At 34.7% G+C, this 18,206-nt stretch overlaps 1 protein-coding gene across 1 annotated transcript in view; it reads left to right on the top strand.

Moving 5' to 3' along the window:
* LOC122755124 (triadin-like) overlaps window positions 1–18,206 on the top strand; it is a 326,758-nt gene that overhangs the window by 144,533 nt on the left and 164,019 nt on the right. Inside the window, exons 10-12 of the mRNA XM_044003480.1 lie at window positions 500–526; window positions 3,807–3,854; window positions 14,107–14,154. Of these exons, the coding sequence (XP_043859415.1) occupies window positions 500–526; window positions 3,807–3,854; window positions 14,107–14,154 (123 nt within the window). The remainder of the gene's footprint in view (window positions 1–499; window positions 527–3,806; window positions 3,855–14,106; window positions 14,155–18,206) is intronic.

Raw genomic sequence — 18,206 nt, 5'->3', positions numbered from 1 at the left:
TGTTAGTCATCCTCAGAGAAATATTTCCATCTTTCATAATTACCATTGGTTTTAGGATGTTAAAAATATGACAAAAAGAAATCATATCTTGGCCAGTTACAAAATTCAGTTTTTTTAAGAGAAGAGAAAAAGCCATATTTATAAAGAACCAATAAGTTTTGGGAGCAAAGGAATGAATATATGTCAGGATAGTCAACACATTCATTACTACTAGTCAATTAGAAATGAATGAAAACATTGTCTTGACAGATTAATTTTTGAAACATTAAATCAGCCTAAGAAAATCCTTAAAAATAATTTCCCTAAGCAGAATTTAGAGGATAAGATAATAAAAAACTGAATACTAAAACAGGATGTCTTTCAATAATCTGTTGAAGCTTTTTTATTGTCTAAGGTTTTGAATCTAGTATTTAATGATAAAGCAATCCTTAATAATAAAAAATGGAGAAAAAAACAAAATAAGATGTTGACTGATGTAAACATCATTTTTCTTCAACAGCTCTGAGTGAAAAACAAGTAAAATCAAGTATGTTGAATACAATGTTTGCATGTTTAAATTAAGGTAGACACTTTAAAGTATTTGTTTCAGCCCTTTTGCTTTAGACAAAATAAATAATAGTGTGTTAATTTATGTGAGGTGTTGAGAAAGCTTCTCTTTGCTGTTAACATTTGTTGCACTGGAATGATACTTAAAAATATTTAATCCATGTCCTCCCTGTGTGTTTATACTTTCTTAACTTTTGTCATTAGGGCTTTTTATTCGTGTATAGATTTTCGCAGAATGCCAATGTGGAAGGTGTTTTTATCCCCTTTTTGCAGTGCTATAATTTGAAGTCATCTCTTTAATGTCATGCAGCAATACCCATGGCAGAACCAAATAGTACATCCCATGTTCAAACTGCTAGGCAATGCAATGTATCCAGGACTACAGTGCTCTCTACATCCCTGAATATGGATGGCCACCTCTAACTAACGGAAGGTGGAGATATTTTACTATTATTCTTTGTAAAATTTAAATATGTCTTCAGATGAGGGAATTCTGATTGGCATCTAGGCCATTCTTTAGCCTTTGAAATGGTGGAGATTTTGGCAGTGATTCTATGTATAACTTCAAGGGAGAAATAGTTAAATTGATTTGTTGGCATTGCTAGATAAGAATCTGGTATATGCCAAGAAATGGAAATAGTTTTCCTTATTGTGGTATAAATTTGCTGTTAGGGGAAGATTGTTTCTAGCTACTCAAGCCTTTACATATTAGATTTATAGTCAAACCTGAAAAATATTCATGGCCTAAAAGGGTTTATATTTCTCTACAGGATTATAGCTGCCTAGACATCAATCATCGGTTTAATATATGTACAAATAAAACAGACAGAAACAGCTAACATTTCATGAGATGCTATATACAATATCTGGCTTTGGGGACCTGCTTATTTATTTGTTTGTTTGTATCATGGGGATATGAGAGAAATAAATTGGAAATACATCACTTAATGGCATGGTTACAGTTTACATTAATGCTTCTTTCCGAGGCTTGAGACAAACCGAAAACTTCTTGAACTATAAATGTTGAGGAACTCTTTTTTATGGTAATGATTATGTTATGGAATTTAAGATATAAAGAGATGCACAAGAGATCATGAGTAATTGTAGAGTCAGCACAAAGCTGTGGATTAAAGATAAGCTTGAAAATGATTAGCCCGTTTCCAAGAAGACTTGTAAAAAGTCAAGGATTTCCATTTTAATAAAAAGTTGAAAGACATAACCACATTCCAACTGCCAAGGAAACACACTGTGCAAGAAACACACTGTTCAAGTAATAATGAATCAAAATTATTACTTTCTTCCTTCATACCATACCTCACACAGATATATCGTTGAGACCTGAAGACAAATTGTGAGGTCAAAGCATCATCAGCAACAGCTAAAGACCTACAAAGAGGCGGTTCATGGCAAAATTCCATGGCAATTCCCAATTGACTGAAAGATTTGAACATGCCCAGATATCCTTTGCAGGATAGGAAACTGTTTTGTCACCAACTTCAAGGCATTCCTAATGATGTAGCGTTAATTCTCAAGGATGCATTTATTATTGTTGGTGCTGTTGTTTGACATTCAACATCACTACCAATAAAGAATAACAAAGTAACCATTTATCAGAGCTGCTTCAAAACTCACTTGCAATGGGTCTTGTCAGAAGCAAAGAGGAGAGTATAGCCATGCACACTTGGTAGAAAGAGATAATAGAGCCAAGCCAAGGGTACATTGGTTAGATCAAATGCTCTGACAACTATGACTCCAAAGATTCCCTCTATCTTTTCTTTGTCACTCAATCTGATTGGTTGTCCTTGAACTTGGCTTTATTTTGTACCTTCTTCACTCATAAATTTGCCCCCTAATTATTGCCAAGCAGTGTAGATGAGTACTTCCTATCTGCACTTAGGGTAGTACAAAATAATTTGAAATACTTGGTTCTTAACCCTTCTTTATATGATGCCATTTGCAACTTGGAACCTATTCTTCACACTTTCCTATTTCAGCTACCTTGTTAGCCTTGGCTTGAAGAGGATGTCATTGCCACCTAGCCTCAGGATTTATAAACTCTTAATTCCCAATCCACAGAACTATCCCTCTTTGAGGCTGGTTTTATCATCCACAGTGAAAGACACAACACCTTTCATTCAATATAAAAGTGACTAATAGTAAACCAAATAGCAAAAGGATGCCTTAAAATACTAATAGCTAGCATTTATAAAGTACTTTATAATTTGAGAACATGGTTATATGACTACTGTGTTGAAAAGTTAACCAGGCCTTGGAGCTGGTCTAGGCTGATAAGGTGCCACCTTCACCATAATTTCTCAGAACTAAGTCAATTTCAGAGTTCAAGATATCAGGTCAAGACTGGAAGATGTTAATTGGGTTCAAAAATCTGAGTAAAGGCTATAGGCTACTATACAAAATGATCCAGAGAGTGGTGTACATAATCCATAGGGCAAGATTTTAGAGTACAACATTGACAGGATAGTACAAGTAGGGAAGACTTCTCACATAAAGGCATAGGTGGAAATGTACAGTTTAAAGTGTGCTGAAGAAAATGAAATTTGGAAATGGAAGTACCATTTCTTTACTATTGGGTTAAACAACAATCTGTGTAAGCATCTGTTTTTTGCTTTACTTTTTCCTTTTTTGGGGGGAGGGCAGGGCAATGAGGGTTAAATGACTTGCCCAGGGTCATACAGCTAGTAAGTACTTTTGCTTTTTTAAGAAATATATATTTATTTTCTCACAAGAAGCAAATAATTGAGTAATATTTCCAAAAACAGTAGCTGGTGTGTTACTAATATTAGGCTGTGTTAGTGAGCTCTAGTAGCACTCTTCCTTCTAATGAGACAAAACAACAACAGCATAAAGCAAAACAAAAACAGAAACTCCCCTCACACTATTCTTGATATTCTTTGAAATTACTTATTCATAGTTTATTTTTAAACATATATGTGAGAAGAAAATAGTGAGATGGATTCTCATGTGTGGTTTTCCCCCTTCCTATCAGCATCCATTTTCAGTAACTTGAAGTCTTTGTCATCATGCACTTCCATCATGCTATTAATGAAAATCCATCAGTGAATAACCTAATATTACTTTATGACTTTGCTTTCTCCATCCCTTACTTTGCTTTCCAATGTCTAAAGTTCTGTTCTGTTCTGTTTATGCAGCTTAATCCTGATCTGCATTATAATAATATAATGTATTGATCTGGCATCACTGATACCAATTTTTCATTCCTTGAATATCTGAATTTGCAGGAACTGAACGAAGCAAAGCAGAGGTTGCTGCTGCCTCAACAAAAAAAGGTAAATGCTGTTGGAAAATAATGATGTACTTTGAAAAATGTGGCTATAACTTATCTCAGCCAAGGTTCCTAACACAATGCATTGTGTAGTGGATGCATGATAGCTCTGGCTATTGAATTTACTATTTTAGTGATTAAAGAAACAAAACTATTTTCCTAAAGATTTATAGTGTAGGTGTTTAACAAGGTTTTAATTTTTTTTTAATATTCTAATACCAAAGCTTTTGTGACTCTGGGGCCATACATTTAAAACAGTAATTAATGTTAAAGAAAGGGTGTTAAAAATTGCAAATTCATTTTTTAAAAACTTGAAGTGGTAAAATTGTATTAAGTTCAATAGCATCCTGAACAGCAGAGGCATATTTGAATTCCATATATTACCTTAGGAAGCTCTGTCTTGCACAAATGAGACTTTGATGGATGGAACTAGCACAACCAATCTTTCACTTTACTTTGGAGACAGTATCAACTCTTATAAACCTACCTAAAGAGATGCAACTGATAGGCATATTGCATACCAAACTATTTGAGATGAATTTTGGGGTGTTTCTTATGACCCACAGTACTGAGATCATAGCTTTGTAAAGAACATATAACAGAACACTATTAAAAGCATCCTTACATTGTTCATGGACTGTATTCACTATATTGTATTTAAGATCAACCATTATGAATGTCTGAAATGGATTCATTTGTTTGGGTCACAATGCATAGATTGTAGCTCTGATAGCATCTAACCCAATTTCGTTATTTTATAGATGTAGAAACAGAGGCACAATTAAGTAACTTTCCTAAGCTTACACAGAAAGCAAATGATGGGATTTGAACCCAACTCCTCTGTCTCTCTATGAAGAACATAGAACTAACTAAAGAACTTGTATTTTTGACTAAGCTGCCAAAGCTGATACATATTATACCTGTTTTGCCTTGAATTATCTATATGATCTTGTACCAATCATTTCAATTGGATGGATTTAAATTCCTTCATATATAAAGTGAGAAGATTGGATGACAGTACAGCATCAGTGAGTCACAGATGTCAGAGTTGAAAAGGACATTGGACATCATTAAATCCAATCAATATATGAACAAAAATGCCATCTACATTATCTTCAGCAAATGATTATCCAACCTTTGCTTGAGGCAATCCATTTTCACTAGTAGCTAGTTCTAAATGTTTGGAAAATTTTCCTAACATAAACCCTAAATTAATTTCTTTACAAACTCTACTTAATTCTGTTCTATTGAACCAAGATAATAATAACAATAATAGCTAACATTTACATAGTGCTTACCATATGCCAGAAATTGTGCTGGGCACTTTACAATTATCATCTCACTTGATTCACAAAAGGATGCTGATAGGTAGGTGCTATTATTATCCCCATTTTACAAATGGAAAAAATACTGAGGTAAATAGAGGTTAAGTAGCTTTCCCAGGGTACATAGCTAATAAGTGTCTGAAAATGGATTTGTCCACAAATTTGTACTCCAGGTCCAGTATGCTAATCACTGTACCATTTAGTAGCCTCTTAAAAATTGCCCCAAGAAAAACAAGAAAACCCCCTTTCAGATAAATGAATGTGGCTATGATATTTCCCCTACTGCTTGTCTTTTTCCTTTTCTGATTTTCTTTCTAGATCTAAATTTCTATTGTTTAAATTGAGAGAATATCCACATACTAGTCAATATCTTTGAATATGTGATGGATAATTATTTGTACAACAATAAGAACAATTTTTCCACAGTTTTCCTAAAGAATTGTTTATGGAGAGGGTTTTCACCACCTTGTTTCATGCCAATGAAGTTCAATCTCTTAAACAACTAAAACTATTGTTCTAGTCATCTACTAAAAGGCTATATCATACACAATTACAATATAAGAATACAAGCATATATCAGGATTCACATAACTGTGATTCATAATTACAGAGCTTTGCCAACATGTATAATTACTCAGGACACTATCAGCAGGGAATGTATAATCAATATCGCTTCAATTATTTCATGACGTGGACTACTGAATAAAACCCTGGTATCAGAACACTTACAACCTCAGTCAGTCCCAAATACATTCAGCCCCTGCTCCCACTATAAACTACTGATTTCTTTTCTTTCTTTCTTTTTTTGTGGGGCAATGAGGGTTAAGTGACTCACCCAGAGTCACAGAGCTAGTAAGTATCAAGTGTCTCAGGCTGGATTTGAACTCAGGTCCTCCTGAATCCAGGGCCAGTGCTTTATCCACTGTACCAACTAGCTGCCCCCTGATTTTTTTTTTATTAAAGACAATTATAAAATAGGACCTGATATTCCTTCCCCAAGTACTGATGCTGTATGTTTTCTAAGAATTATCACAGTTTTAAAAATTGCCACCATATTTAATCAATTGTTTAGTCAACACCTTACAATGCAGAAAATAAAGGTTTAAAATTTTTTAAAATAATTTATATCAATTTTTATATAACCTATACCAGATTGTTTGCGTGCTGGGGAGGGAGGGGAGAGAGGGGAGAGAGGGAGAAAACTTAGAAACTGGAAATCTTATAAAAACAAATGTTAAAAACTATCTCTACATGTAACTAGAAGATAATAAAATACTTTTATGATAAAGAATTTATATTAATTTTAAAAGGTTAGAATGGTGATTGGTAATATAGCCTTTGACTTTAGCTAATTTAAGAAACTTCTAGGAGAGAGATTTTCACCCACATTATAGCAACTAACAAAATGCTATTTGATTACCTTTGTCCAGATTGTCCAGTTTTATATATATATAATCCTGCTTGGCCAGGTTAACTTTGTCTTTGGGAGTTTCCTTATTCTTTTTTTTTTTTAGTCATGTACATTTTGATCATAGGTAACAAAAGCAATGCTATTTGCCAAATAGAATACCGCAGGGAAGTCTTTCTGTACTTATAATTTGATATATTTACACCCACCCTTGAGATTTCACAAGTAAATATACCCTATTTTAAAAACCAAATAGACAAACAAACAACAACAATAACAAAAAAAAAACCCTCAACAAACTACTTCTAAGCAGAGGCCATATGTAGACAAGCACAACTCAAGAGCATTTATATCTGTCCTCATGGGACAACTGGTTCCTACAAATGTCTATACCATAGCTTAAAAGATTGCTTAATGAGAAGAAGCCAATCAGGTGGACCAATTCTTCAATTCAGTATTAACAAGCTGTATGCATTCAGATAGGACTTTAATTTTACTTGACATCTTTTCAGAATTGGTTTGGTGCCATGTATGGCAGAATCCTTAAGTCTTCAGCAGTCCTTGCTCATTTATTTCTGCCTAACAGGTTTTTGTTAGTTTGTTTGTTGTTGTTGTTTTTAAGTCTACTTCAACCATTTTCAAAATTGGAAATCAAGGGAAAGCAAGCCAAACTGGATCAGGGACAGTCTAGAGCTGAGGGCCAGGTTGTCCTATGGAATCAGTAAAATGTTTTATCTTAACATAAATAGTCACAGACCCATTAATCTAGGGATGCATGGTTGCATAGGAGGTTACATAGGAAAATGATCAGGAGATTAGTCAAGGGGAGAATATAGGTAAAACATGAATACCACAGGTCAGATTTGAAGTAGTGTTCAAGATCTGGGATATTAATCCAAGAAGGGACATGTCAGATCCCTAAATTGATACATCACTACATGGGAGCACCCCAAATATTTCTTGGTTCATTATATAAATACTTAAGTGGAATGTGGAGAATACATGCTGCAGTGAGTGTAGTTCTGTTTGTACTGAAACTCTGTGTACTGACTTTGGTCAGTCAGCCACCAAGTATTTATTAAGCATTTACTACGTGCAAGGCACTATGTATTATCAGCATTGGGTATACAGAGAAAGGGGAAAACATGGTTCCTGCCTTGAAGGAGATTATATTCTAATGAAAGAGACTACGTGCTATAATTTTATATATTAGATATATATGATATAAATGGAAGGCAATCCTGAAGGACAAGCACTACCAGTGTGTTCGGAGGGAAGTGGAAGCAGGGAGGAAAAATTGACCAAGAAAGAACTCTTGCAGAAGGCAGGGTTTGAGTAGAGTTTAGAAAGAAGCCAAAGAAGTTAGTTGCATTATGAGGTTGGATGCTAGGTTGCCGAAATTTTGAAGTGAGTGAGAGGAGAGGAACTGGAAGAAGCTAGTGTAGACACTACTTTCTCAAGGAAGTTATCCAAGAAGGATAAGCGAGACACCAGCTTGTAACTAACAGGGACAGGCAGATCAAATGGGGTTCAGAATATACTCATCTTTCATAGTTTAGGTACTCAAATTGCCAAGATGACTGAGGATAGTTGTCCGCATGGAGTTATCCATTGATTTCCAGAATTTCTAAAAGTTTCTATTTTACTTTGGTAGTAAATTTTTCTTATCCTACTCCACTAATAGAAGGCATCTATTGAGGTATAAAACATGTATGCCCTATTTTCTCTTGGTACTGTTTTGTTTTACCAGATGCATCCCCACCAAACTAATAGAAATTTCTTCACAGCTTAAATGTGGGATTTAATTAGAATATATTTCCACTTGAAGCTAGTTAAGAACTGACCTGCTTCTTTGGATATACCATATGTTCCAACATAAAGAATGCAAGCTCTGGAGTCAGAGAACCTGGATTCAAGTCCTACTGGTGATGCTTGCTACCTAGGTAAACTTGGACAAGTTATTTAATTTCAGTCCTTTCATTTTTTTTTTGGAGCAATAAGGGTTAAGTAACTTGCCCAGGGTCACACAGCTAGTAAGTATCAAATGTCTGAAGTCAGATTTGAACTCAGGTCCTCCTGAATCCAGGGCCAGTGCTTTATCCACTGAGCCACCTAGCTGCCCCCTTTCATTTATAAAATGAGGAATTGAGACTAGATGATCCCCCTTTAAGTCTTGACATGAAAATGATTCATAGGTTCCACAAGAGAGTACATTTGGATGGAAGTAGCCACCTATCCTACACTCATGTAATAATCCAAGTTTCATGTGTACCACTTATGCATGGCTGCTCTTTTCCTCTTAATAAACATATCTAATATGACATCAGTAACATGTAATCCCAAAATAATGAAATTAAAATACAGTTTATATGCCATTGTATCTAATAACCTATCAAATATATATTTAACCAAACTTTTCTTGTGAGAATCCTAATTAGTCTAATCAAAAGGCAAAAAACATTTAAAAAAAAGTTTAGAAAGCTGTACTGTCATCTTAAAGCAGGGTTAGCTATCCCATTATTCTTTATATGGAGATTAATTTTATACAACTACAACTTGATGGACAAATTTAACAAACTCATAAAGTTTTTTCTGCAATTAACTTTTGGGATGAAACTAAATATCTCACTCAGGTCGAGAATAAGAAGGTAAAGAAGGTAATCAATTAAACTATTAAAATGTTCTAAATACTAAAGTCAGAGGGCAAATAAAATAATACTTAAAACACATGAGCATTTCTTCCCTAATTTTTCCACTTCAGTTTGCTGGAATCAGAGGGTTTCTTTCTTTTTTTTTCTTTTCCCTTGTTCATATAAAGCAATTGCGGTTAGATACCCACTTTCTTCACCCACATGTAATCAGAGACCTGGTAATATTCCTAAGAAACTAATTTATATTTTGGCTTTCATTTCTGAATGATTACAATACTTTACCCAATTAAAATGATGGCATTCACAAAATGGCATGAGCAACCTTACTTAAAGTTTTACTAAAATCTAGTCAAATTATATTCGTATCATGCCCTACATGTACCAATCTGATAACCATGCTAGGAGGAGGAGGAGAAGGAGGGGAAGAAGAAGAGGGGGAGAAGGAAGGGAAGAAGAGGAAGTAGTAGTAGTAGGAGGAGGAGGAGTAATTAGGGATGATATTCTCAGTGAGGGCATGCTCAGTCTTTGTAACTACTATTCCCTTTGCTGGATGCTCAATATTTCTGCCTTGGTATCAATTTGCTTGCAAACAGAACTGAACAAGGTGCTCTAAATGTGCAATTAACCTTGGAAAGAGCTAGGTCATTGGCCCATGACCAACTTATCTTTTCCCTCTTATTCTTTACAGAGTGCCATATAATGTTAAACACATACTCTTGAACACACAAAGTGCCATATTGTGCCTTCTAAAGTCTCATTTTCCCTGCAACCCTCTGGGTAGACAGTAGGTAGCATGTTACTACCAAAATTTTTAGGGTCAGTATCCCTTTTGCAAAACTACAGTTGCAAGTCAATGCATGCTATTTATACATTATACTTCAAAAAATTTAGGTACATTTGAAATAAAGTGCTCATACCACTGTGTTGGGGTTCTTTAGTATATATTGCCTTTCTTTGATAATCCATGATGTGCTCCATGAATCCAGTGGCCTCAGCCTTAATCCAATGAAATAGAGTTGGAACAAAAGGAAGTGGGCTGCTTCATAGGGTAGTGAATTTCTACTCTCCTTTTTATACATTGTCTAGGCAGAGAGATGACCTCAAAAAGCTTTTTTTTAAGAAAAGGAAATGTTATTCAATACTGTACTACAAATGTTAGCCTTAGCAATAAGAAAAGAAAAATAAATTGAAGGAATTAAAATAGGCAAAGAAGAAACAAATCTAGATATGATGGTATACTTAGAGAATCCTAAAGAATCAACTAAAAAATACTTGAAACAATTAACAACTTTAGCAAAGTTGCAGGATATAAAATAAACCCACATTAATCATCAGCATTTCTATATATGACCAACAAAGTCCAGGAGCAAGAGATAGAGAAATTCCATTTTAAATAACTGTAGACAATATAAAATACTTCGGAGACTACTGCAAAGGCAAACCCGGAACTATATGAACACAATTACAAAACACTTTTCACACAAAAGAAAAAGAAAAGGAAAAATAATACAACAAAATCGATTAATCATCTTTTAAAATCTGACATGATTACTGTTCCATTTTGTGTAGATTTTTTACTTCCTAAAAAGTATATTTCAAAATGATACTGATAGGATATGATCAAATTAAATAGCACATGTAAAGTTGTTTTCAAACCTTAAAGATCTTTCATCATCATCATCAATCTCATTAACTCCCATAGGTTCAGTTATCTTCTCTATATAGATGAGTTGGGAATTAAATATGACTAGCCATAAAGGATCTATACCAAGGAAAAGTTATATTTCTAATTCTTTGTTGATTCAATGAAATCACTTATATATCCCACTGACTCCCCTTAGGATCCTCTGAAATCTTGCCCTAAACAATTTTTCCAGCCTTATCTTTAATAAATTATCTACATCTCCATGCTTTCTTCTGAATTGCCTTTGTGATTTCCCACCTTTCCCCCCACCATTCTATTTTTGTGATCTGAAATCCATTTATCCTCAACCTTTACATTTTTAAGTTCTCTATTTTACTAGACGTAGCTCTTCCTCCTTGAATTCTTACCAGATCACTCTAGTCCATATGACTTCATTTTCTTTTTAACTCAATAACAATTGATAACTATTATTTTCTGTATTTCTCGATTGGTAATTACTCATGTGACACCTTTTAAAATTCTTACTTGCTATTTAATTTTTTTGTCATTGTTTCCCTCTTATCATCCAAGGTTGCCCCTTACTCATAGTAATATTTTTTAAAATTTCATTTACAGAGCTCTTAAGCTATATCCTAGTTTACATACAATAACTTATTTGAATTTCAAAACCACTCTGTTAGGAACTAGTAGAAATATTATTTGGGTAGCTAGGTTATTCAGTGGATAAAGTGCCTGGCCTAGAGTCAGAGGAAGACTTATCTTCTTGAGTTCAAATCTGGCCTCAGATACTTACTAGCTGTGTGACTTTGATGAAGTCCCTTAACCCTGTTGTTTCTGTTTCCCTATCTGTAAAATGAACTAGAAATTGAAATGGCAAACCACTCCAATATCTTTGCCAAGAAAACCCCAAATGGTGTCATGAAGAGTTGGACGTAACCGAAAATGACTGGATAATAATTAAAAATATTATTATCCCTAACTTACAATTAAGAAAACTGAAGTTGAAAGAAATTGTGATTTGTTCCGCATTTCATGGCTATTGACCTTCAAAGCTAAGACTTCATTCTAGATATTTGACTGCTAGTCTATTGATCTTTAAACTACACACTCAATTAATAGTTGTAAAATGAATGAATGCTTTGCACACAATGAGCAGTTTCAATACTACTTTAATTCTCTTAGATTTAATCTGAGAAATTATGCTGTATGAATGTAAGATATCCAAAGGCTGTAGGCAAAAGAGAATCTAGCATACCTTTTTAAGCATGGCCAATATGTTGTTTTATTTTGTTTGCATCTACTTGTGTCATAAGAGAATGTTCTATTGGGGGTGGGAATCATAGGGAAGAGACAGTGAAGAAAAATATCAATAAAACTGGGGCAGCTAGGTGGCACAGTGGATAGAGCACCAGCCCTGGAGTCAGGAGGACCTGAGTTCAAATCCAACCTCAGACATTTGACACTTACTAGCTGTGTGACCTTGAGCAAGTCACTTAACCCCAATTGCTTCACCCCCCAAAAAAACTGTAAAAAAAATCAATAAAACTTTGAGGTAATCAGAAGCATTGGTTCCTTTTTTTGAAATCTAATTTTCTCAAATATATATATATATATATACACACACATGTATACACATATACATATATGTATATGTATATGTGTATAGATATAGATATAGATACTGATCTTTAACATGGTACCTAAAGGGCCTTGGCAATATCCAAGTGAATGGAACCTTGATCACTCTCTTCCCTTTGTATCTGTCTAGTATTAACCACATACAGATTAAAAAGAACCAAAGTTCCATCAAGAAAGTCAGGAAAACCAAATCAGGATTATAGCTCCACACAAGAGAAAGCTTAGGTTTCTAATTTTGTACAATTAGTTGAGATCATCCTAGTATGGTCCAGTAGTGAAAACAACCACCCAGGTGTGTTTTATATGTGACACAGGGTCTCAGATGCCCTTATCACGGTGTATTAGGAATACTTACTATCTTCAGATTACACCCAAATAAAGCAGAACTCCTTGACTCAGTCTTAACTGGTGCCATGAGGAAGCAATAACTAGCCTAGCAGTGTGATATTACTTAGAGCATTTGCTACAACCTTGTTATATAATTTCAGAAAAATCAGTCTTTTGCTCCAAGTATATACTCTCTGTGAAGGTTTCTATGTTTTCAAGCAAACATTTTCAGGCTCATTCATTCAACCAAAATCTATGAATTGCTTTTTCTGTTCCAGGCACTGTACTAGGGACAGGAGATAAAAGAGAGAAGGCAGACAGTCCCATTTTCAAAGATATTGCATTCTTTATCTGGGAGAGGGGACTGACCAGTTTTGTCTTTTTATCACTGGTATACTGCACACTGCCTAGCATATGATAGGCACTTAACAAAGATTATTGATTGATTGATGAATTCAAGTTAACAGAATATGTTGGGAAACACTGAGCTATGGTTATGAAAAGGACTTTATTCTTTGTGACTTGGGTACTATGTGCACTGTGCCAAATTTTACATCTATTTTTCATATTGCAGGGAATAAACAATTACTGGTTTACTTTCTAGGATGAAATTTCTTTTGATGAATAATTTCATTACCGTTTTAATGTTCAAATAGTCAAAATTCAAATAAAGGCCTCCAATTTACATTTCAACAAGCATAGTGTACTTCAGTCAGGTGAAATTCATCCTGAGTTTCTCTTTTGGTTGCTTCAGAATGACTTCATCCATCTACCATTAAAGTGGAATAAAATCATAATCTAAATCTCAAACTCAACTATGCTGTCCATGCAACTAATTAGGTTATGTCTAGATTGAATTTGAAGAACTACACACCTGACATTTTCAAGGCACCAAAGAGCTTTAGAGATAGCCTAGAATGTAAGACATTAATTGCAGTTCTGTCAAGCTGGAGGTATTTGGCTTGTTTGTAAAATAAAAAAGGAAAATACTAGAGAAGCAGACTTGAGTGAATCATCAGTCTGGGAAAGACACCAAACCCTTCTGCCCGCCCCCCATTTTCCTCTACTTTCCTAAAGAAAAAATAATTATAATATTTGTTCTATATCATAGATTGGGGACAATTTTTTGATGCCTTTAAAAATCTTAGAAGCAATTGTTTTAGAGGCTTATGTAAACACTGAATTCACTATGGACACTTTCTGCCTCCAGGGGTTTCCATTCCAACAAGAAGTCTTAGTTGAGCCTTATCTTTGTTTTGCAGCAACCACAGGAAAGAAGGAAGAAAAATCAAGCAAGGCAGCCGAGCAAGGTAAAAAAAAATGAATCACGTTGACATTATCTCCTTTAGAAAGTCAACTGCACGAGGAGGAAAATACTGGATTCAGACAGGCAGAAGACAATAACCTTTAAATTTATTGCTCCATTAGTGATTGCGTCCCTGTGCCACAGAGAATGTGAGCCTACCATCTGGGTTTGTCTGTACTCATGTAACTCAAGCTTTCACTACAAGTTGAGAACAGGCAAACTATATCTATCACTTCATTACTTCCCAAGAAAAATAAGGCTACCAAGAATGAGAGAACTATTTTAAGGGACTCACAGTCAGGTTTTTGTTCTACGTGCCAGTCCAACATCACCAATAATAAATCCATTTATCCTTCTGACTCTTTGACTGATTATATTGTGATAGCCATGTTTTTACCTGCTTTTATTAAACATGATTTGTCTATGCAACAACAACTCATACATGGGTTTAACCTCAAAGAAAGGGCAAAAGCCACAATTAAGGATAAGAAAAATGCCTTGAGTCATGTTGAGGCTTAACAGACATATCTTCCCTGTTTTCCCAGAAAGGGAATTATGATTCAAAGGTATATGCTGTTATCTCCATAAAATAAACCCACTTTGTGTTTGAGAACTAAGACACTTTTATGTAATGTTGTACCTTTTTATCAGAGTGTTATATCATCATCATCATTATCATTTCAATTATAGAAGAGTTCTTTAGAGTTCTCTGCTTTCATTCATCAAGTCGTAGAATTTTAGCATGTCAGAGTTGGATGAGATCTCAGAGGCCATTGAGTTCATTCCTTCCCAATCAGTAGTAATCTCCACTAGACCATTCAGCCTCAATGGAAGGCCGCTAGTAACAGAAAATTCAACATCTCCAAAGTTAGCCCAATTTACTTTAGGAAAGTTCTAATAATTTGGAAATTTTCCCTGACATGGAACCCAATTCTTCTTTTTTCTTCTGTAAGTTCAACCTATTGGTCCTTATTCTTCCCACTAGGGCCAAGCAGAATAAAGTATTATTATATGACTGACCTTTAAATACTTGAGTCAGGTACTATGTTCAGGGACTGTCTTTTGTTTTATCTTTCTTTTTGTTTTTATATTCTCAACACTCAGTATAGTACCTGGCACTTAGAGAGTGTATAATAAATATTTATTAACTTATTGACTTCTCCCATGGTTCTGGTGCCCAAGTGTTCTTTCCAGATTAAATACCCCCTCATACTCCATGGGTTTTAGGGCACTGGCTCATACTGAGTTCTTCCAGTATATTTCTACCTTGCCAATGTGTTTAAAATACAGGGCCTAGAACTGAATATAACACTCCAGATGTGGTCTGACCATGGAATCATGGGACTAAAATATTTCTAGTTCTGAATATTATGTGTCAATTAATGTAGCCAAGTTTTACGTTAGCTTTTTGATTGACATTTTACACTGTATCAACATATTTGAGCTTGCAAGCTCACTAAAATCTCATGAGGTTTTGAATATGAAGTGTATTATTAGGCATATCTCCTCTATCCTGAACTTATAATGCTGATTTTAAAACACACAAAGATTTGAGAGTTTGAATAAATCTCTGAAATTTTATCTTATTAGATCTGGTAAATAATAGATCTTTTATTTTTAATTATTTATATTTTTAGTTTAGACCTATGCTCAGGAAACCCTACTCATTGACATATGGTTGTAGGGATTTGCCTGGGCCACTGAAATGTTCACTGACTCACTCAGTGTCACATCTAATATTTTTCAGAGGAAGAATTTCAATTCAGATCATGACTTTGGACTCAATCTATTCACTATTACATGCTGACTCTCATGTTGCAGTTCTGTTACCCAACATGTATGTGAGAAATCACTCTATTTGTGCTGTTCATTATGGGTCAGAGCAGCTAGGTGACACCGTGGATAAAGCACTGGCCCTGGATTCAGGAGGACCCGAGTTCAAATCCAGCCTCAGACACTTGACCCTTACTAGCTGTGTGACCCTGGGCAAGTCACTTAACCCTCATTGCCCCACACACAAAAAGAAAGAAAGGAAGGAAGGAAAGGAAGGTAGGAAGGAAGGAAGGAAGGAAGAAAGAAAAACATGGGTCCTATGTCTTTATCTAGGTCTTTGATAATAGAAATAGTGAACAAAACATGGTCAAGAAAGTGGGGGACAGAATTTTGCAACACTTCCCCCCAGATTCCCCCATTTTGCAACTCCCCACATCAATCACATCTTTGGGGACAATCGTTTAATCAGTTCTATAACCACCTAACTATATTACCATTCAGTCTACTTCTCTCTGTCTTATACCCAAGTACATATAGAGTTGTTGTTGTTGTTGCTCAGGTGATTCAGTTGTATTCAAATCTTTGTGACCCCATTTGGGGTTTTCTCAGCAGAGATACTGGAATGGTTGCCATTCTCTTCTCTAGATAATTTTACAGATGCGGAACTGAGGCAAACGAGATTAAACAACTTTCCCAGGGTCACATAACTAGTAAGTGGCTGAGGCCAGACTTGAACTCAGGAAGATGAGTCTCTTTGACTTCAGGCCCAGAACTCTACCCACTGCACCACCTAGCTGCCCGAGAGACATCCTATCAAATGTCTTGTTGAAATCCAGGCAAACATTCTTGTTATTTTCCTATCTTCTATACTAGACATTGTCATAAAAAGAACATGCTGTTAATCTAGCATGTATTCTTAGATTGGTAGGATCATTGGTTCATTGATTTAGAATTTAAAAAGACTTTTGTGTCCATCTATCTATTTTAACCCTCTTGTTTTCTAAATGAAGAGACAGAGCTGGGATCTCAACCTAGAATCTCTGACTTCAGTTTTAATACCTTATTCTATTATACCTTGCTCCTAATAGCTCAGTGATCAATTAATTAATCAATCAATATACATTTATTGAGTACCTACTATGTACCAAAAAACTATGCTAGATGTTTGGTATACAAATACAAAAAATAGAGAGAAAGAAAGAAACCATTATCTGCAAGTTATTTCAAAATACTGATGTGTATGTTATTAATTGTTTATGTATGAAGATATATATATATATATATGTATACACACAAAACAATTCCTAATTTGATCTTTATAAATACCTTGTGCTATCAATGGTGTTAGTACCATCCTTATTGCAAGAATAGCAAATCTGAACCTTAGAAATATTAAAGGGCCAGACTAAGATCACACAAAAGTAAATTTTGAGATGATTCTGAAACCCAAATTCTGTTACTCCTAATCAAAATTTGGTACTATACTACACCACATTATCTTCTTGAAATTCATTCAGGCATTGTGACCTAAACTTATTGAAAGAATCTATATGTTCTCTTCCCATCTCCTTATTGACCTTGATTTTCAATTTTCTATATACCATTTTGATTCCTGTGTCTCTGTCCATGTCTATTTTTCTGTCTGTCTCTCTCCCCCTTTCCCCACACCCAAATTCTGTCAATTCTCCATCATCCATTATTATCACCCAATTCACTCCAAGTAGTAGACCAATCTATCCTCAGATCTTTCTTCTTAAGGAGGCCTTATTGTTTATTCTTAGTATTTACCACATATTTCGACTCATTTTTAATTTTAGTGCTGCTGACACTATTCTTGTATGACTGAGCCACTACATTTAGCCTCACTTACCAGAGAAAGTATTGTCACCAATTTTGTCAGGATTGAACTAAAAAATGTCTTCTTTAAATTGAATTTGTAATTAAAATATAAAGCCAAGAACTAAAAAGTAGAAAGGACTTTTACACATAAAATCTATCCGCTAAATTTCATGGAAAACAAAAGCTGAGATTCAGAGAAATTAAAGAATTTTCCTGAAGTTATATGATTTAGAGTTGTAAGGGACTTTAGAAATCTATAGTACAGTGGTCCCTGTTTAGTGGGAAACCTTTGGGCAGTAACAAAGATGGTCCAAGGGATTTGTGCTAAAAATTATTTAATACTGCTTAAATAGTAAAAAAAAAAAATGAATATTATGAGCAGTGGACGTTCAGACACATTTTGTTGTTTTTGTTATTTGGTGTTTGTTGTTGTTGTTGAAAAGT

The sequence above is a fragment of the Dromiciops gliroides genome, chromosome 4 (genome assembly GCF_019393635.1).
Source record: "Dromiciops gliroides isolate mDroGli1 chromosome 4, mDroGli1.pri, whole genome shotgun sequence".
NCBI classification, from domain to species: domain Eukaryota; kingdom Metazoa; phylum Chordata; class Mammalia; order Microbiotheria; family Microbiotheriidae; genus Dromiciops; species Dromiciops gliroides.
This window is presented reverse-complemented; position numbering and strand designations above follow the sequence as displayed.